This window comes from Pan paniscus, chromosome X, assembly GCF_029289425.2.
Source record: "Pan paniscus chromosome X, NHGRI_mPanPan1-v2.0_pri, whole genome shotgun sequence".
NCBI lineage: Eukaryota > Metazoa > Chordata > Mammalia > Primates > Hominidae > Pan > Pan paniscus.
The window spans coordinates 39817399-39839362 of NC_073272.2; the positions used below are offsets into that span (position 1 = coordinate 39817399).

General features: G+C 40.7%; 1 protein-coding gene across 2 annotated transcripts in view; it reads right to left on the reverse strand.

Moving 5' to 3' along the window:
* Positions 1-21964, reverse strand: part of SRPX (sushi repeat containing protein X-linked) — a 72381-nt gene that overhangs the window by 20303 nt on the left and 30114 nt on the right. For both annotated transcript variants that reach the window (XM_003815383.5, XM_034949897.4), the window contains exons 2-4: positions 8768-8827; positions 4634-4825; positions 2353-2529 (exon numbers count right to left, since the gene is read on the reverse strand). In XM_003815383.5, the coding sequence (XP_003815431.1) occupies positions 2353-2529; positions 4634-4825; positions 8768-8827 (429 nt within the window). The remainder of the gene's footprint in view (positions 1-2352; positions 2530-4633; positions 4826-8767; positions 8828-21964) is intronic.

Below are 21964 nucleotides of genomic sequence, written 5' to 3' on the forward strand. Positions count from 1 at the left end.
ATTTAAAAATATTTTTTCCTTGATAGATAATTAGAACTTAAATGTGTTGTCTGGTCACTTTATTACAATCCGTTCCACAGGGCAAAAAGGAAAGTTTGTACATTGTCTTTTGTTAAAGTAATTAAATGGATACTCTCTGAATGTCAAAAGACCTTTGCTGGTTTTTCATTGTCCATGGTTTTTAAAGTATCTTTAATTTGTTTTCTTCCTGTTTTGGCCTAGGAAGAAGTGTTGGTCTAAAGGAGAGATCATGTGTCTACTCAAAATCTGGTCTTTACATGAGGACTTGTTGTGATTCCAACTGTTCATTGTTCTATCTAAATGCCAACATAACCAAAAATAACTAAAAATGGAAAGAAAGAAAAATATCCCCCGAAAACAATAGTGGTTACATTCTAAGGTTTATTTTCTTCCAGATCAATGGAGGTTGTGGCTCTTCAAAGACTTTTTACCCTCCTGCAATTTGCAGTATTTTTTTTCCTCCTACATTGACTTATTTTTATCTATATCTGTTTCTGAAATAACTATGAATTTCAGCTCATTGCCAGAGTATGGTCTGTGTAAGAGAATTAATTTTAACTTGTGGCACCTTCAAATTAGCCAGACCACAGAACTGACCACCTCAGAGTCCAAAGTAAGCCCAGTCTTCTCTCTTCCCTCACAGTCTAGAAGAGAACTGGGACAACTTTCTCACCACTCAGTACAGCTCTGGCCAAGACTGTTGAAGGTTGTGTGGAAATCTGGGAACTACTTAGCCACTATGTGTCACCTCCTAAAATAGGTTGAAGTTCTGAGTTACGCTCAAGGACCCCCTACCCCTGTCAACACAAAAACAAATTTATTAAACTATTTTAATACATTTAAAGACAAAAAAGTAAATAATACCCCTGGAGTAAAATTCACTGGGGACAAACCTCAGCTTGTCTGTCGCGAAAATCAAAGAAAGAATTGCCTGCTTGCTTTGCCCATTTCTCTCTTTTTTCCTGGGAGCTCTAGGCTCTCTTGTGGATCGCTGTACCCCTTTTTGTCATCCCTAACTAATTGCATGTACAATCCTCCTTCTCCCAAATATGCCTGAACCTTGTTCTGACAAACTGTAATATGAATCTCCTGAATTTGGGGTTCATTCTCTCTTCCTCTGGGAAGGTTCCAGGCGCATCTGGTCCAGCTTAAGACATGCTGTTGGTTTTTGAGAACAATCAGCATTTTCTTTCCATTGTTGCACACAATCTGGAAATTTAAACAGTATGATCCCTAGAGTACTCTGCCAAAGCTTGCTTAGCAGAGAGATTTTTGAGCTTCTCTCCTCCCACCATCACCTCTGCCCCTTCCAATATGAGGGAGTAGATTCAATTTTCTTTTTGGTTTGTTTTGAAGAGCTATGCACATAGCTAATCACAGGGAGGATACTGAAAGCAACATCTGTGAGGTGCCCCCTGTGGGCAGTGTTACTGGCACTTAGTGAATAAAATCCAAGGATGCTGCTAAACATCCTGCAAACAAAAAAAACAGGGCTCCACAACAAAGAATTATTTGGCCCCAAATGTCCATCATGCTGAGGTTCAGAAACTTTGCCCTAAAGCATCGTTTAGCAGAATCCTAGGACCCACCGCAGACCTGCTGAATTTAAATCTGCATTTTTCCCAAGGTCCCTAGAGGACTTCGCTGCACAGTAAAGTTTGAGAAGCAGTGCCTTAGATCAGTAGCTCTCTATTTGAGTGCCTCACAATCCCTGGAATGCTCATTAAAAAACAAAGTGCTGTGCCTGACCCCTAAAGCTTCTGACTCAGCAGGTGGTGGGGGTGGGTTGGTAAAAATTTGCATTCTTAGACCAGGAGAGGCTACTGCTGCTTCTGCTCCCAGGACCACACCATGGGAACCACTCACTGCCCAACAAACCCAGAGTAAGGCAAAATATCCAAATCCCTTCCAGCTGAACAAATTGAGTGCTTGCTGACCACCAGAGTCAATGACAAAGGAACTACATTGGGGCTGAAAGACACATAGATGTTCTCTACTGGACTGTCCCTATAGTGTCAATAACTTTGCTCAGGCCCCCGAACTAAAATCAGCAGGAGTATGCCACATCTCTGCCAGCCTGTAGTTGCCTCAATAGCAAACCAAGAAAAAGACAAAAGTCAGATGGAAGCCATCAGCTATGAAGTCAGCTCCAGGATAGACACTGAGGTTAGATCTAGGGCTGAGCCAGAGAACCAGTGATGCTACTGAGAGCAAAGTTGCATGCTTAGGCCTTACAGGAGGAATAGTGATGCTCCCTTTACAATCCACGATGTGAACACCCCCTGCTCCTCCCAAAGCAAGTGCCTCCTAAGGGCTGTGGCATTTTCTTACCCACACAGGAGGCTGGCCGGCCGCTCCAGGCCTTGTTGTCCATACATGTGACGGTCCGCTCCCCTTTCAACGTGTATCCTGGTGAACAATAATACTCACACCGGGAGTTAAAGTAGGCACCATCTACACACTTAAACCCTCCATTTGCTGGCATGGCAAGGGTAGGACATCGCTTTTCTGAAAATGAGAAAATCAGATATTCAGCATTTCTTAGTTTTTGTCTATAGAGTTTCATTTCAGAGTCTAGAAACTCTGAAAGCATGAGGTGAAAAGTTAATTTAAATATAAGAAGTCCAGGCGCAGTGGCTCACTCCTGTAATCCCAGCACTTTGGGAGGTCGAGGCAGGTGGATCACCTGACTTCGGGAGTTCGAGACCAGCCTGACCAACATGGAGAAACCCCAACTCTACTAAAAGTACAAAATTAGCCAGGCGTGGTGGCGCATGCCTGTAATCCCAGCTACTCGGGAGGCTACGGCAGGAGGATCGCTTGAACCCAGGAGGCAGAGGTTGCAGCGAGCTGAGATTGCGCCATTGTGCTCCAGCCTGGGCAACAAGAACAGGACTTTGTATAAATAAATAAAACAAATGGCATTTAAGAAACAATGGATGGTTTTATGTCACACAGAAGACACAAAGTTTCCTGTCACACTGGCTTGGGTTGGCAACCCAGCTAAGCCACTATCTTAGGTTGAGCTCCCCAGAAGCAGATTCTGAGATACAGATTTATGTGCATGAGGTTTAGTAAGAAAGTGCTCCCAGGGAGACTAGTGAGGGGGTGAGGAAAGCAGAACAGGGAAGGGGAGAAAGCCAGGCAAGATGAGATCTCAGGCAAAGTCAGCAGCAGCCTGATCCCATAGGGAAGCTCTGGAGTGTGAATGACAGCTCATTCTGTCCTGCCCCCAGGCAAGGAAGCTGGGCTTTCATAATTCTTTATCAGTCAGCCATTGGGCAGCTACAGGCTGCTCACAGGAGATGCTTTCTCTTGTGAAAAGAGAACGAGAGTGAGAGAGTGAGAGAGAGAGAGAGAGAGTGAGTGGGATCAGTCCTCTGAAGGAGCAGTCTTCTGAATAAGGTTGAAGTTCCAAGTCTTTAAGAGCAAAGTACTCAGAAGCTGGGTACTGGATACATACAACTAGTAAAAGGCATCGAGGAGATCTGGGTAGAGCAGATTGTCCACTACAGTCACCCAGTTGCAGAGTCTGCATAGTCTTGATGACATGGCTGCAGCCTTGAAACCTCAGTTTCCCTGACAATGAAGTTAACATAATGGCACCCATATTGATAGTGTTACTGTAAAAATCAAATGTATGTGAAATTCTTGGCAAACCATAAGTGCTCAAAAAGTGGTGGCTGTTTTGAATACCAAAGACATCTAAAATGTGCTTCAACAATGCTGTACCACTTTCAATTTCCCAAATGAGGTATGACTTGTCATGAAGCTAAAAGCCAGCCCCTGAAATGCTGCTCTTCTAAGCTTCTCCCTTGAGGCACACTCACTTTCATAAATAAGCATCACTTCTTCTGTGACTCTTTGCTGCCTCCCTAAGCCCCACTCCTTGGGAGAACACTTTTTTTCTTTTTTTTTTAAGAGATGGAGTCTTGCTCTGTCACCCAGGTTGGAGTGCAGTGGCACAATCTCGGCTCACTACAACCTCCGCCTCCCGGGTTCTAGCAATTCTCCTGCCTCAGCCTCCTGAGTAGCTGGGATTACAGATGCACGCTGCCACACCCAGCTAATTTTTTGTATTTTAGTAGAGACGGGGTTTCACCGTGTTGCTCAGGCCGGTGTCGAACTCCTGAGCTCAGGCATCCCACCCGCCTCGGCCTCCCAAAGTGCTGGGATTACAGGCATGAGCCACTGAGCCCAGCCAGGAGAACACTTCTTTAATCTGCTACCATATGTCCCTGACTTTGTACCCTCCTTGTACTTATCTCCCAGTTGACACCTCTGCCTTACTAAAGCCTCTTCATGGCAGGACCCATGTGTGTCTTATTTGTTTCTAAATCCCCAACACCTCTTCAGGATCCAGCACTAACTGAACAAATGTAACTCATTTTCTGAACAATGATCTTCTCTCCCCTTTTCTCAAACAGCTGATCATATCATTCTCTCTGAGAGGAGCCAACTCACTTCCACCATATCTTAGAATCCCCCTGGTGTCCCCCTGATCATAAGGAGAATTTTCTCATCAATATTCAGTGAAAATCCTCAATCTCAGAGCAAAAGAACTTTGGCTCTGGTCATCCCTGAGGACCCAACACAGAGCTGGCCTACTCACGTTTGCAGATGACCTTGTCAGACCATCGTTTGTTTGACTGGCAGATCAGTAGGGAAGAGCCATGCAGCTCGTAGCCCTTCTGGCAGCGAATGTCGCACCTGGTTCCCAGGGCTGTTTTGTAGTATCCTCCTTGAGGGGCCCTGCAGTACACATCCCCATACTTCACCTTGATGGGGGAGCACCACGGGGTATCTACAAGTAGCAGAAACAAAAGAGGAGATAAATACGAAATGACACTTTCAGAAAATGTGTCCCCTTACTCTTACTGTCCCAGGCTGGCTACATTCCAAATTTTGGACCTTCAATTAGTGCCCCATGTTTTCTTAGGTGTCTCCGGGTAGGGAGGTTATGATTATGGGACTAAGTGTCAGATATATCTGAACGTGAATCTGAGTTCCTCTATAACTGACTGTGTGATCTTAGACAAGTTAGCTAACCTCTCTGAGTCAATATCTATACTTATGCCATAGTGCTGTTACAAGGACGAAATAAAAATTGCATATCAAGCATCTAGCACAGTACCTAGCATATATGTTCAATAAATGCTTGTTCTTTTTAGTATTTCCCTTAACTAGATACATAAGATTTTTTATTTTTATTTTTTAGATAATTCTTTCAAGGGCAACTGATGTCATACACAGCGGTAGGGATTCAATAATTGGTTAATTTGGATTTCGTCTGAGCCGTATGCACATTCTCTCTAAAATGTTGTAATACTGGCATTAATCTAAATGATGCTACAATTTCCAGGTGTTTGTAACATGATATAAATTTCACTTAAAGTCAAAGAACAAATTGCCCTCCATAGAGAAGTGTCCCCAGTTATGCCCCATTTACGTGACAGGGTGACACCCTCCCCAGATGGCAAAGTTGCAGGTGTTTTGATTTTGGTCTCATAGTTGCCCAAAGCACAGCTGGGATGAAATGAATAAATCAGAACCTCCCTGCTGTGCTTTTGAAATGTTCTCTTTGAGATCCATAAAATATAAGGGCAACACTAGCTCCTTGGTGGATAAGTTCCTACAGCAGCCACTGCCCCATTGTCCCACAATTGATGGGGAACAGTGAGGAGTTCCCTAAAGCCTGCCGGGCTCTCAATGCCATGAATAGGAGCCACTTCCCTGCAACTGCCTGGCTCATCACTCCAACCCAGCACCTGAGCTGTCAGTGAGTGAGGTAAGACCGCCATCATGTGGCCAGGAAGGAGGACAGACCCTGTTTTACTTTCCCAGGAATTCTCTTCTGAGGATATGCCTCCAACTGCTTCTCAGTTACAAAAACCAACAGTTCTGGCCACGTCTTATGCATAGACCACTGTTTTAGTTTTGCCTTCACATTTCCTTCAGCTAATACTTTCTCTTTTTTTTCTTTTTTAGAAACAGGGTCTCACTCTGTCACCCAGGCTGGAGTGTAGTGGCATGATCATTGCTCACTGCAGTCTCGGCCTCCTAGGCTCAAGTGATCCTCCTGTCTCAGCTTCCCAAGTAGCTGGAACTACAGGCACGCACCACCGTCCCTGGTCTAGCTAATACTTTCGTCATATAATGTTTTGCAGACAGCTGCAAGTGAGCCCTAAACTCAAGACTCAAGTAATCTTCCCTGGACTTTCTAGGTAAAGGTGATGTCCTAAAGGCTTAACCTAGAGCTGATTAAATTTGACCATGTGGATATAAATGGGTAGGAGCTCACACAAGGCCTAAAGAACTTCCTTGAATAAATTTTCCTTCCTCTAAGGGTTTTAATATAATCTGTATGTACTACATATATTTGTGATATACAGTACTCCCCCTTTGCCCACGGGGAATATTGGATGCCTGAAGCCTTGGATAGTACCTAACGCTATATATACTGTTTGTTTCTTACACAAACATACCTATGATGAGGTTTAATTTATAAATTAGGCATGGTAAAAGATTAACAACAACTAATAATAATATAGAACAATTATAACAATATACTGCAATGAAAGTTAGGTGAATGTACTGTCTCTCTCTCAAAATATCTAATATTTTGGGGCTGCGGTTGACTGAAGGTAAGTGGAACCTTGGAAAGTGAAACCGCAGATAAGGGGGAACTAATGTATGTATATACATGACCTGCATACTCATACATCACAAACTCACTCAATTAATATGAATATATGATGGTATTCCAAGCAAAAGAATCAAAAGCCATGCTTGCCACATACCAGGAGCACCGTAAATGTTGGTTACATTTAATTTTCTTTCTTATTTTACTTTAATTCAAAAACACTTACTCTGTGCTGGACACCGTGCAGGGGCCTCAGGATCTAAAACTAAACCGTCACTTAATAATGGCTTGTCTCTAGCTTTTAAAATTAAAAAAACTTGGCCAGGTGCAGTGGCTCACACCTGTAATCCCAGCACTTTGGGAGGCCAAGGTGGGTGGATCACCTGAGGTTAGGAGTTCGAGACCAGCCTGGCCAACATAGTGAAACCCCCGTCTGTACTAAAAATGCAACATTAGCTGGGTGTGGTGGCGTGTGCCTGTAGTCCCAGCTACCTGGGAGGCTGAGGTAGGAGAATCGCTTGAACCTGGGAGGCGGATGTTACAGTGAGCCAAGATCACGCCACTGCACTACAGCCTGGGTGACAGGGTGAGACTCCATCTCAAAAAATAATAATAAAAATAAATAAAACTTAAATTTTATTGTATGAAGCGTACAACATGATGCTTTGATATACTTATACATACTGAAATGATTGCTACCAGTAAGCAATTTAACTGACAATAGAAACAATGCCCTAAGAAAATTTATTCTTAAACATTCAGGGTAAGTTCTAGGGCAAGCACACATTTTGGCCATCTGGTCTACCTGTCACATTTGCAATGCTGTGAGGTGAGGATGGATGTGAAGAACAAGGACCTGAGGGCACTAGGCAACCCCTGCTGTAGATGTGAAGGGTCATCTGTGCATGCATGTGTTTTAGGAAGATTTTTCAACAAGGGACTCAAAGAAAAAAAAATCTAAACCCATAAATAGTTAAGAAGTTTTGCGAATTAGAACCTTTCCTTACCCAAAGCATCTGATTAACGTATTTGTGCTTTGCTTGATTGGTTAATTCCTGAGACTATGGAGATAGAAACTATAGGTAGGAATGAGTATTTGCATTCAGATCTCACAAAAAAATGTGGTATGTGATGGGAAGCACACCTGCACATAAGCACCAGGCACCAGTCATTATATTGGAAATATTGTTCACTTGTGTAGAAAACAACTGAAGGACATCTCCAGTCAAAAGTTGTCCAGTCCTACCCTGATTCTCCTGTATCTGAGACACATCACAACAAACAAGGGCCATGTCCTCATCCCAGGAATTAGGACAAATTTCCAGGGCAAAATGCTGCAGTGAAACTTTGTTAACCATTTTTTTTTTTTTCAAATTCTTCCTCCACTGTAAGAGGAACTAGATTCAGAGAGAAAGCATCTCTAAATTTACCTTCATTTCTCCCAGGTTTCCCTAAGCTTCAGAGAAATGTTTCACCAGTAGAAATATTTGTGGACATACTTACCTGAGTCTGGACAGAAGGTTCTTGTTTAGGCTTTTTATACGTGCTGGGGAGTGGATTGCTGGGAATATGTAGAGATGGAGTTCTTTATCATTAAGTTTCATTTGAGCAACATACTTTAACATACCGTTTCAGGAGCCATGCTGGGCTCAGAAAGAGCACGATGAAATGAGCTTATGAAAATCAAGTTTTCTCCTTCCCCATTCATCTTAGTACATTATCAGCACTTGGTCCAGATTTGACCTTAGGTGGTTTACTCTGGATGATTCTGGCTGTAATGTATGAATTAGGCTTGATTTTCACTTTCATCAGCTACAGCTGCCTTTGCAGAAGTGAGGACAGTAAAGAAACTTATGAGAATAAAATGACCATTGGGATGCTGAAAGACAGCATTTCAGAGATTTCCAATGCATTTTGCTTTATTTCCTTTTTTAAAAAAGGGAGTATATATATATATATATATATATATTTTTTTTTCCTTGATAGATAATTAGAACTTAAATGTGTTGTCTGGTCACTTTATTACAATCTGTTTCACAAGGCAAAAAGGAAAGTTCTCCTGGCACCAGCAGGTCCTCATTAGCACATAAGCAAAGCATTCACCTTTATATCTAGGGTGTGAATACCCGACTTCATCGTCTTCTAGTGGTGAGTCTCCCGATCCTACAATAAAAAAGAACAGAAACTGCAGCAAGAAAAGCCACATAGTATGGACACATATTTCAAAGCATTCCTTTGCCACAGACCATGCAGGAGGTGCTATTAGAATGCAGAGCCAAGAGCAAAAGCTTCTGTGGCCATTCATGAAGGAACAAACAGGAGATCTCTCAGAGTGAAACCGGCTGAGCTGAGATTGCCAAAAACCAAGCAAAATGAGCCTCAAACTGTTTTGGAATCACCATATGCCAAGTGAAATTCTGGAATAGGGAAACAGAGAGAGTCAACTTCACTCTGAGAAGATGCCAATGTATATGAATCTCATGCCAGGGGAGATGCAATAAAATGTGTGCATCAGACACAGTCCACAGTTTCCCCAGCAGTCAAAGAAAACCCAGTAGAACTGGGTGTTTATGGTACCTGAAAACAGGTCCATCTTGTGAAATAAATTTAAATGCAAGATAAGGAGGTAAATCAAATGTCTTATCTTGACAAAAGAAACACAAAGTTGGTTCTATATACAGCATTTGTAGGAAATGAAGACTGAAATAGACTATCTGTGTGCTTATTTAGAACCTCTCATGAACGTATGGCTCAAGTAAAATTTCTTTTTTTTTTTTTTTTTTTTTTTGAGACGGAGTCTCACTCTGTTGCTAGGCTGGAGTGCAATGGTGTGATTTTGGCTCGCCACAACCTCCGCCTCTTGGGTTCAAGGGATTCTCCTGCCTCGGCCTCCTGAATAGCTGGAATTACAGGCATGTGCCACCATGCCTGGCTAATTTTGTATTTTTAGTAGAGACGGGATTTCTCCATGTTGGTCAGGCTGGTCGCGAACTCCCGACCTCACATGATCTGCCCGCCTCGGCCTCACAAAGTGCTGGGATTACAGGCATGAGCCACCGTGCCCAGCCAGTAAAATTTCTTAATGAGCGTTGCTACCAATAAAAACCACGGCCTCAGAGAGAACGTCTGTGTATTATTTTAATTTAACTCATTCACAAGCTGGAGCTGAATGGTTTTTAGAATATTAAATATTGAATTCCAGTGAGCAGTAAATCCTTAATCCTTGAAGTGGTAGCAGATGCCAAACTTCAAAACTGTAATCTTAAATTCAGAGAACTTCCCTCCAGACTTCACAGTCTAATTAATGACTCGAGTTAGCTTTGTCTTGGTCACGCATTTAGTTGTAGTTACTTGCCACCATAACAGACAAGAACATCCTCCACTGTGAGGTTATTCAAATCCCCATGCAGCTAATGAGTAATGGTCCCTGTTCCACTTGTGTTCTGGATGAGAGATGTAGAGTGTGGAAACTGAAAGTGGAGAGGAGATGAGGGCTGGACTGTGTTCATTAGGAAAAGACCCACAACTACAGAAGCCCAATTCTGTATTTTCCTTTGCTGCAGATTTCCTCACCTTGTCTCTGCACACCCAGATGTGTACAAAATTACAAACTATTCATCATTGCATATAAAAAAATGAGCACTGGAACCAGACACAGTGGCTCATGCCTGTAATCTCAGAAACTAGGGAGGCTGAGGTGGGAGAATTACTTGAGCCCAGGAGTTCAAAAAACAGCCTGGATAACATAGTGAGAACCCATCTCAAAAACAAAACAAAACAAAAAACAATGAAAACCAGGAAACCTACCTAACAACATGAATCAAAGGCCTATGCTCAAACCCTTTGATCAAGTCATTCCACTTCTAGGAATCTACCCAAGGAAACAGTTGAACTGCATGTCTGCATGTGAACCTTCAATCATCCAAATTAAAAAAAAAATCCAGATACATGAGCAGCAAGCTTTCTCCCCCCGCCCAGCCCTCCAACACACATATACACACATACATACATTTTGCCCTCGGTTGTCATCCTGGTTAACTTGTCTACAGCATTTACAGCATTTAGTATGAATGACTACCCATTCATTTCATGAAGCTCTCTTCTGCAGTGGCTTCCAAATGACAACAGTTTCCCGATTTTCTTCCTCCTTTCTAAACAGACTCTCTGGACAGCACATCTAGATCAGCCTGCCATTTGGACATAAGTATTTCCCAGGAGTCCAGTATTGGTCCTTTACATATCTCCAGACTATTTTCCTGGGCCATCTCACTCCCATACTTGCCTCAAACCATTCCCCATGTACTGATGATAAATCCATTGTTTCTAGCCTTGAACTGTCTCCTAAGAGCCAAGCTAGAATCTTCAACTGTTGTCTGGATATCTCCACACTCACACTCAACCTGCTCAAAACCAGATTCCTTTTCTTATCACCAAATTTGTGCATCCCCCAGTGTTTCCCATTTCAGCAAATAACCATCTTCCAGCTAGTCTGCCACATGGAAAATCTCAGCCTTTTTTTCTTCTATCTTCTTCATCTACCACATTCTAAGATAGGAATTAACTTAAATATCCAACTACAAGAAATGGTCAATCATATTATGATCCATTCATAACATAATAATGTTCATTTTGAAGAAGTTTCTTAACATGGGAAAATATAGAATGCTGAATGAATAAAGAAAGAAGCATAACCCCCAAAATGCAAAAATGCATTAAGATTTTAAAATATGGCAAAGCTCATGTGTGAGAACAACAATATGGATGAATAAAACTAAAATAATATTGTGAGCAAAGTTGGTCCCAGAAGACTATATACTATATATACGACTCCTTTTTTATAAAGTTCAAAAACTTCTAACACTAAATTGTTGGGAAATACAAAGATATGTACGGTAATTTTTAACAAAGCAAGGAGAACTCTTACCCTTTCCTAATCTTCTCTTCTTGAACAACTGAGTTCTAAGGCCTTTAGGGCAAGGCAGACATCTGTACCAGAAAGGACAGGGAGGCATGGTAGGCCAGAGCAGGATGTCAGAGCCCAAACAGGGCATAGAGGGAAAACAGGGGCAAAGAGAGAATGCACATGGGCAGATAGCCCAGCAGGGGAATCACAGATTAGTAAGATAAGGAGGGCTTTCACATGGGTAAGGCGGAAGAAAGCCTGGCATTGGGTTGAAAAGTAGTTTCTAGATTCCCTTATCCCTAGGTTGTGAAAGGGCCTACTTTTAGTGATTTGGAAGGAATCAAAGGGAAGGAACTCTTTTCTACAGTTGTGCATGCAGAAAATAGGCTTCAGCAGATGTGAGTGTTGTCAACTGTGTCCACTGTCCCCTCATCAGCTTTGTGTGGTAGGGAGGATAGTGACGTTGGCAGTGGTGATAATCACGGCAGCAACAGTTTCCTAGCCTGAGTGATAGGAGGAGTTTCTGGCATCTGGACTGAAGTCATGGTGCCATTTGACCTTTAATGCAGACTTCTTGACTTCCATTGCTCCAGCCCTTCCAATTTTGTGAGTACCTTATTTCCTGCATTAAATCATTTTTTGCATAAAATACCTAGAGAGGATTCTGTTTCCTATATTAAACCTAACAGATATTTAAGCAAACCAATTAAGAAATGAATATATGGTTTTATAGCTTTCTCTTAGTAACTGGACACTACCCTAACACAGGGCACACTGCTTTCTACCCACAAGTCTTTTGTAGATAAGAGAGGGGACTTTTAGGTGAACATAGATGAGTAAGGAGGAAAAAAGAAAAAAAAAACCTACTGGAGTCAAACTTACTCTTTTTCCGAATTGGTCTATCTGCTAAGCTAAATGCAATCTGATTTCTGTGCAATTGAATTCACATGGGAAAGGAAATAACACACACTAAGTGCCTATGATATGTGTACTATGCTAGGCAATTTCTATGCACTATCTCATTAAATCTATACAATAACACTGGCCATTTGGTACTATTTTAGATTTATCAATAGGGAAACCAAGTCTCTAACGTCTTTACTTGTCCAAGGTTATGCAGCCAGTAAATGGTAAATCAGGGATTCGAATCCTGTCTGCCTGGCCTTCAAATCTATCATTCTTTTTTCACTAGGCCTTACTGCCTTCTGTGCCTACAATTTCAAAGAAATGAGATAGCTGGCTTTGGGATCACTGATAGGCAAACAGCAAATGGCTTCTTCAGTAGTGTGAGAACAAATATGCCAAGAGTGGGTCCCACAGAAGCAAAATGAAGAATCCATGTGTAGCAGAAGCTGCTGGTTGCCTGTTCAGCAGCCATTCTCCCCTTCCTTCTTACTAAAAGATCACAGGTTGTGTTCAGCAGCAATGTGTCCCTCCCCAAACGATGAACCATGATGACTCTTAAGTCAAAAAATTAATTCCCCTTTGCCAGGAATTGCTCCAGGGATAAGCATGTAACCCAATATTGGACAATGGCAAGTAAAACGAAGTCTGCTTAGGGGCAGGGGGAGGGAGCTTATGGGAAAGATTTTTCTCCCTGATAAAAGAGAAAACTGCGCAAGGAGAAGACTTTTCCCTCTTTTCTGCCTTTCAGCTTTGGAGGCTATTGTGTAAGGATAAACGTCTGAAGCTGGAGCAGCCATTTTGCAACCACAAGGTAAGATGTCACAGGACTAAAGATTTTCAGTTGAGGATGGCAAAGTGGATAGATAAAAAGAACCCAGGACCTTGGATGATGTCACTAGACTACAACATCAACCTTATACATCTTACCTCCACAATTCTTGTTAGGTCAACAATAAATATCCTTTCAATTTAAGCCACTGTGAGTAGCACTGTTTGTTACATGAAACTGTATGCATATAAACTGATACACAAATGAATGAAAACTTTCCTGCATATTCTTGATAGATTTTTTTTTTTTTTTTGAGACAGGGTCTCGCTCTGTTGCCCAGGAGGGAGTGTAGTGGTGTGATCCCAGCTTACTGCAGCCTCCGTCTCCTGGGTCCAAGAGATTCTCGTGCCTCAGCCTACTGAGTAGCTGGGATTACAAGCATGCACCACCACGCTCAGCTAATTTTTGTATTTTTACTAGAGACAGGGTTTCACCATGTTGGCCAGGCTGGTCTCGAACTAGTGACCTCAAGTGATCTGCCCGCCTGGGCCTCCCAAAGTGCTGGGATTACAGGCATGAGCCACTGCCCTCAGCCTTGATAGGTGTTTTTTAAGTGAAAAGAAAATAAATGGGCATTAGCTGCCACTCTCAGAAAATTTCCAGTTTATTTTCAGCCTGAGCTCATATATTAACTTCTATAAAAATATGATGACTAGTCTGCAAAATAGACACCCTGAAAGATACAATAAGCTCAAAGACAGACTCACTTATGTTCAGTAGACTGTACTTACTAAAGCAGCAGAGGAGCTTTATGTACATTGGGGAAAGATTTTCCCCACCATTAAAATTTTTCAAAAGGAAGAAAAATAGAGAAAGAAGTTGGGGAGGATGGGAGAAGGGAGGTTTCTTAGTAAACTTTCCTTTATTTATAAAAGGCTATCCCTCTAGAATTCTGCTAATTGAGGTTTTATTATGACATAACTATTAATCAGTCTACATATGGTTCAGATTACCACTCTGGAAAGAATGCTTCAGTGCTTCTTCCACACAAATACAAATTGTACGTTGGCTCAGAAATCAGAAACTCAGAGCCATGTAGGATTCTGTCTCTCAGCCATACCTGGAGCCAACTGCATTTATAATTTTGCTCTCCTTGCAAAAACTTTCTCTAATTCAACAGATTTTCAAAGAAATAGCCACTCTTTTTTTTCCAAAGTTCAAATTAGGGTCTTCCTGGCCTATGGAACCCCACCCATTCATTCTGAATGTCCAGATAGATAAGATCATCGAGGCACCAAAGTCACTCTTAAATAATACTTATTATATGTATTGAAATTACATCAGGAGACTAGATTTCTGAAGGCTGGTAGAGTGTTCCTGCTATCACGCCATAAGGTTTCTCACCGTAAGGTAGGGATGTGGTAGAGATTTAAGACTAATGGAAAACTTGGCAAATTTGCTAAAACTACATAGTTCTTTATTGATTATGATACCTGACCCAAATTGGTAGATTTGCTGGCTCTGTATTATATTTTTAGCTCAAAGTGTTCGGTTTATTTTTTAGTCATTTTGAAGACAGTTCTTCATTCTTTACATTTTGTTTCTCCCTTCATCATTATTCTAAACATAATTTTAATATTGTCAGAAAGAAGCATATTTAATAGTAAATTGCACCGTCAATTTTATACTGAAAGTCAATGGGAAAATAAAATTTACTTTGCAGTAGGGATTCTTAACCTGAGGATCATGGCCTACTACAGAATTAATGAAAGGGCTTTGGAGGGCCCATGAACCCCTTGTAATTGAACATGTTTTTTGGTACATGCTTTTGATACATGCCTTTTGGTACTAGCATGCTTTTTCTAGGGGAAAAAGATGTTAGCTTTCAGTAGATTTTAATAAATTTTAAGAGCCATGGTCTTACAGCATTCTTTATTGTTAAGCATGTTAGAATATTTACTGAAGAAGCATGTAGTGTCCTTCTTTTTGATATTTAACTCATTTTAGTGTTGGGGAGAGAGAAGCAAATATGTTTTTAAAAACGATAAATGCTTATCATACTGGTTTCTTCTAGATTAGTGCTGTCCAATGCAACTTTCTGCAATGATGGAAATATTCTTTATCTGTACTATCAAATACGGCAGCCACTAGTCCTATGTGGTTATTAAGCATTTAAAATGTGGCTAGTAAAACAAGAGAAGTGAATGTTTTTATTTCATTTAATTTTAGTTAATTTAAATTTACATTTAAATAGCCACATGTGGTTAATAGCTACCATACTGGATAGCACAGGCCTAGACCTAACTTTTTAAAAGTATTCTATGGAGATAAATCATGTCTATAAATTGCTCAGGGGTGGGAACTATGTCTAATTTACCTTGTATACCCAGTATATGATTTGGAATTGGTAAAAATGTTGGAGAAAAAAGAGAAAAATCTGCCTTAAATTTCTTGTGACACATAAATTATGTCCTCATGCTTATAATTTTGGATGGTTTTATTCTAATCAGTCCAGCTTCCGTATATAAATTTAAACTGTGACAATACTGCAGATTTGGATGTTTACAAAAGGGTATTTTGTACTATTGGAAGCCATAGGGTGTTTATTTGTGGGAGCCAGATGATTTAGTGCTAACAAATGATCTGCCAATGGATTACAGAGCAGCTGTGGTACAGTATGAAGGACATTTGAATAGCTTCTGAACAAAGATCAAATCCAAGGCATTGCCAGAAAAACATGATTTAAAGATGAAGGCAAAATTACGGCTGTAAAATCCTTTGTTAAATCAAGGTAGTGCCTTAAAGTACCTTCAGTCTTACAAAAGGCCCTTTAGAGAGATTAAGGGTATCTCAAGTTCCTCTCAATCAAACAACAGAGAAGAGTCTATATCTATGAGATTTGTAAGGTGGCTAATAGGGTGAACTTTTGTCTAATAGAGTGAATTCTAATAAGATTCACAGGAGACCCACAAAATTCTTAAAAGAGTTATATATGCTGAAATATCACTAGCTTGACTTAGGAAGGCAGAGACATTAAGGAATAAGGAGAGGTCTTTGATCCCCTACAATTATACTGTCAGAAAGCAGGCTCAGTGAGCTGCTTAGCTGTGAATAGATGCTATTTTTCTAAAAAAAAAAAAAAAAAAGGTGGGGGGAGTGAGTATATTTTGCATGTTGGTGGGAAATAATCACTGGGTGCCAGAGGGTAGACTCTGATATGCAGCTTCTAAGATGGCCCCCAATTATCCCTGTCCCCTGGCATTCATAACCTTTTGTAACTCCTCACTTTAAGTGTGGAATGAATTTATTAACTTGCTTCTAATGAATAAATTTTGGCAGAAGGGACACCATATCTCTTTTGAAGTCAAGTTATAAAAAGACTGTGGTGTCCATCTTGAATACTGTCTCACACTCTCTCTCTTGGATCACTCATTCCAGGTCAAGTTAGCTGCCAAGTCATGAGGGCGCCCTGTGGAGTGGCCCATGTGTTGAGGGACCAAAAGCCTGCCAACAATAACATAAGTAAGGTTATAAGAAAATCTCCCCAGCTACACACACACATAACACCCACAAGTCGAGCCATCAGATGAAACTGCAGGCCGAGCCATCAGATGAAACTGCAGGCCAAGCCAATAACTTGCTTGCAACCTCATGAGAGACCTTGAGCCAGCTAAACCATGCCCAGATCCTGACTTATAAAAATTCTAACATAATAAACAGTATTTGTTTTTAAAACAAAAGGAGGAAAAGGTGTAGGAAGAGTAGAAAGTACAAAAGGAGGAAGGGAAAAAGAAAGGGCATTTGCCTTAAAGTCAGAAGATTCTGATGTACCTCTCAGCCTTGGTTTAATAGTCTTCTCTTAGGTCACTGCGGTAGATACTGCTTATTCCTCAATCAGATCCCCTTTACTCAGGCTGGTGTGCCCATCTCCTAGCTGCTGGGAGCCTTTGACTGCAAATAACTCACAGTTGCCCTCTTCTCCAGAGAATTGTCCTCAGCTGATAGGAGCCACTTCTTCCTCCCCACCTGTTTCCTGGAGGCAGCCAATGTTTGATTGATATGGAGGAACATGAAGCCAGACGTCTAGCCCCCAAAGGTGAGTGGAAGTACAACCTTGCAGTATTTATGTTTCTAAGAACCCTGTGGTGCTAGAATTTACCTGAGACTCTATCCTTGCTTAGCTCTTTCTTGCTTCCCTTCCTCAATTATAGGTTTTTTTCCTGAGAGTATTCCCTCAACAAACCATAAGCTTTGCTTCTAGGAAACCAAGCTAAGAGAGCCACTGAGTCTCTCTAAGCCTCAAATACCCCAATTAGGCATGCCTCAACAGGGTTGCCATAAATTAAATGGCATAATATATATGTTTTAGTTTTACAAGTTTCTAATTTGAGGGTTCATAATCACATTTTCTACCTAATTCTGTGAGTATAAATTGAAGGCCTCCACATCCCTGAGCTGCTGTGTAAATGAGTTTCTTGAAAAAATGTAAAAATATGACAAACTTATATCTGGCATGATATACTTTTTAAAGTTTAAGCATGAAACATAGTCAAGAATCTCAGTGCTTCCAAAGTTTTCTGTGTGTTTTTTAAAATTCCTCTAACAATCCTGTATGATTTGTGATTTAGAAAATCTTTCATACACATATGTATATGTATTCATCTTAATAACCACCAGGAAAAGCCATACAGTCAATCTTTTTCAGAAAAATAAACTGTTGTCAAGTTTACTCTATGAGTTCAGATGATCCAGATAATAAAATTCGCTTTAGGAAAAAGTGATTTTTAGGCTCAAGACATTACCATAGTTTACACTTTGAGGTAGGAAAAACCCTGTGGTTCCCTATATGCCTTTATGACTTAAAAACATTTACAAAATGGGGACTCACCAAAAGTTATTTTATTGCTGAAAGGTGCTATTGCCGGGTCTCTTGTATTCTTGAAGCTCTTGTTAACACAGGTGAGTGTACAAACATTTCTAGTGACAGAAATGGGCTAACAAAGGGCCTGTCCATAGCTTGTGTGGACACAGGTACAGTGGTAACCCTTCTCTCCTCCATAGCTAAATCTGCAGGAGCTTCTTTTCTGGAAAGTCCTAATTTATGGGGGCTTTTGAAGAAGCCCAGAAGTCAGTTCCGCATGCCTGACTAGCAGGCAAGATCTATTCTGTTATATCTTGGCAAAGTTTCAACAGAGGAGAGATGTCCAGGAGTTGTGTGTAAAGGTGTATATGTTTGAAGGAGTAGAGCGAAAAAGAAACTTTAGCTTTTCAGAGCACCAGCTTCAACCCCAAGATGAAGGCTCAGAACAAGTACACAGAGAACCAGAATCTGTAAATGAGCATTCTTCCTTGGATTCCTTACATCCCTAAATAAGTGGCAGACTAACAGATAAAAGCGCAAGAGTAAGAAAAGAGGGGAAATACACAGAGGAAGATTCTTGTTCCAAATGGAACAAAGGGATCCAGAAAGATTAGTCTAAACCTTTTGCTAATCATGGGGAATGAACTGAAGAAAATGTTTATTACCAGTGCTTTTCTTGTGGGAGAAGATTCAACAGAATGTTCAGATGAAACAAGTTTATAGGACATATCAGACATTCAGCTTACCAAATCCCTGTCTTTACTACCATCATAAGTGCCTCAGCGATACCAACCATCAACTAAGAATAGTATGTTTCAAACTGTTGACCCCATTTAGTAGGTCATGACTAGTATTTTTGTAGTGAAATAGAATTGAAAATGTCAGGGTGCACTGCACATATAAAGAATAAACCTTACTTTGTACAATTTTTGTTTTTATATAGGTGTATGTGTGGTAGGGTATCCCCAGTTTGCATAGCACAGTCCCATTTTATGCCTGTTGTCCCAGCATTACTTTTTCAGCTTTACTGGGGTATAATGGGCAAAATTATATATATTTAAGGTTTACAACATGATGTTTTGAAATACGTATCCATTGTGATATAATCACCATAATCAAGCTAATTAACATATCCATCACCTCACATGGTTACCATCTAACGTTATTATTAATAGCATTCTCTTTCACACTCAAAACCTTCCTGATTTGTACAATAAATAATATATTCACTCTAACAATAGGTCACAGTAGAATATATTTCTTCCTGTGGGTCTTGTCAAAAGTATTAGAAAAACAGTGATTTAAATACTTTGAAAACCTACATTTGTTAAGTTAATTCGGTTTCCTCCCTCAGAATGAAGGAATCTGAAAATCTGAGAAAGCCTTTGGGGGATCGGTGGTAGAAGTCTACTTTTCTCTGATTTGTTCAGGGCATAGATGTTATATCCCATGAAACAGCAAGCAGACACTGAGTTTCCTCAACTGCTCATGGCCATCCTCTCTGGTAGGATGCAACTGAAAAAGCCCTGGGATTAAGTTCCAGTGCCATCCTGATTTGGGAAGCCACTTTTCTTTCCTGAGCCTCAGTTTGCTCATCTGTAAAATGGGACACCAGAAGCGTTTAGAAGGGCATAGTACCTGTTTTCAAATTATGTTACCCTAGAACACTCCCATCCTCAACCTCTAGCTGGGACAACAGCAGTCAAGCAAATCAAATTGCCCTCCTCCTTCTACACCTGGCAATAAACAAATTACCATGGCACATCATTTTAAAAATCTGCCCGGCTCTTTCATTTCCATTGCCTCTTTAAGTCCTCAGTGCAACCTTATAAGGCAGGTATGATTCAGTGACTAGAATGTAAACCTGGGGAGGGCAACAACTCTTTGACACTTCGTTTATGATTGTATTCTCAGCTCAGAGAATGAAGTGATTATCAGTTATAGGAGAACAAGGATTGAACTTTTCTGATTCTAAATCTCATGCAATTTCACAACTCCTTGTTTCTGTCTTCATGACTCAGAAACCTACCTGAAAGCCCTTTCCCTCCTCTCAGTTCCTTTCTTGTGTTTAAAGCTATTTCAAAGGCTAGCTCCCCCAGTTTATCTTTCCTAACCATTCCATTCACATTGATGCACTCTGTTCACATTTTTAAATCAGCACTGATTTTATGTTGCGTTGGATTTTCAGAAGCCATTTCGAGTTCTTTCTTCCCAGCTAGACATCAAACTCTTCAGGGAATACGGTCAGGGTTTGTTTCCCCTTACTGCCCCTGTGAAACTAACAAAGGCTCTCAAAAGTTTTCTTCCCCTTGAGACTTTAGCCTACACATTACTGATATGCTCAAGCTGTTCCATCAATATCAAAATGAGACATCCATCTCCCTCAGTGAAGGCTGTACTTACAGAAACAGATACTGTATTTAAGGCACAAAAAGCTGCCCAAATAAAGCTGCGACTGGTACGTCGTTCTTGGCAGTAACCCAGCAGTATAACTTACAAAATTCTGGCACATCTTGGCAAAACTGAGAGTAACTGAATTCAGAGAAGACAGAGTCTAAGAAAATAAAATAAAATCGCCACAGTGTGTACTGAGAATTGTAGGCAGCAAACTTTTAATTGCCAGCTGTAGATTGATATTTTAATATAGTACATTAAATGGCAGAGAGAGACAGAGAGAAGAGAGTGTGAAGAAAGATATTTCCAGAAAACAGCACTGAAACACTGAAATGAACATCATGAGAATGCCTGAAAGTGACAGGCTGCAGTCTGCTCAGCTGAAACCTAAGGCTTCTTCCTTATAAAACATTCTCCGGTTCCCCAACAGGGAATAGAACACGAGCACCCAAGAACAAAAACCTGGACTTTACTTGAAGTTTTTTACAGATGGCTATTTTATCCAGCTCTGCCTGTGGTGGGAGGTAGAATCATTTCTTTTCTGGGTAGCTTCTCTCTTGAAAGCACCGATTTCTCCATTCGGTGCCCTTGAACTGATAGTCACACAGTAGCTGTTGTCAGTTATTATTATCTTCACTGGGAGACTCAAGCTCTAGTGGGAAAATGAAGGTGCAACTAAGCTGACGGCAATTCTAGTTTTCAAAATGATCATCTGCAGGCTTTTGGCAATACCTGTTGTGTGAGGCTACACCCCAGCACACAATGCCTGGTGCTAGCACTTCCTAGGTGTGATAGACATCTATTGTGTTCCTCTCAAAGAAAGAAGAGCCTTTCTTTTGGAAAACTGCATTATTCCTCATACCTATGTGGTTCTAGTAGAGGTGAGTTTATCCTATCCCTTGACTACAGGAGCAATCATATGAACCAATTACATGAACCAATGAGAATCTTGGAAGGATTTTCCTCTGGTGGTAAAATGAGGAAGATGTGAGCCCTGAAGCTGCCAACGACAAAGATTAAATCTCATACAGAATGCTAATTCGAGAGAATGAAGCCATCAAAGAAAAGCAAAAACGAAACAGAGAAAGAGAGAAAGAGAGATCCCACAATATTTGAGCCCTTGGTTCCAGTATTGCTTGGCCCCACCAGCATACCTCTGCCCTAACATAAGATGATAAGCCCATCCTTTCTTCAAAGCTTTTTCGAAACTGGTTTCTGTCATGTGCCATCAAGAGTCCTAACTTAAACAGTAGACCATCAATTTACATTTGAATGAAATAGATGACTAAAACATACAGCATGACATCTGGTTTGAGATAAGAAATCAATCTCAGTGTATCATTTCCAATTCCCTATTTCAAAACAATACTATAGCTCAGACTTAACACTTTAAAATTAAATTAAAACATTAGTGAGCCATTCCATAAATTTAGTGGGACCAGCTTTATTTGCAATAAAATACATTAG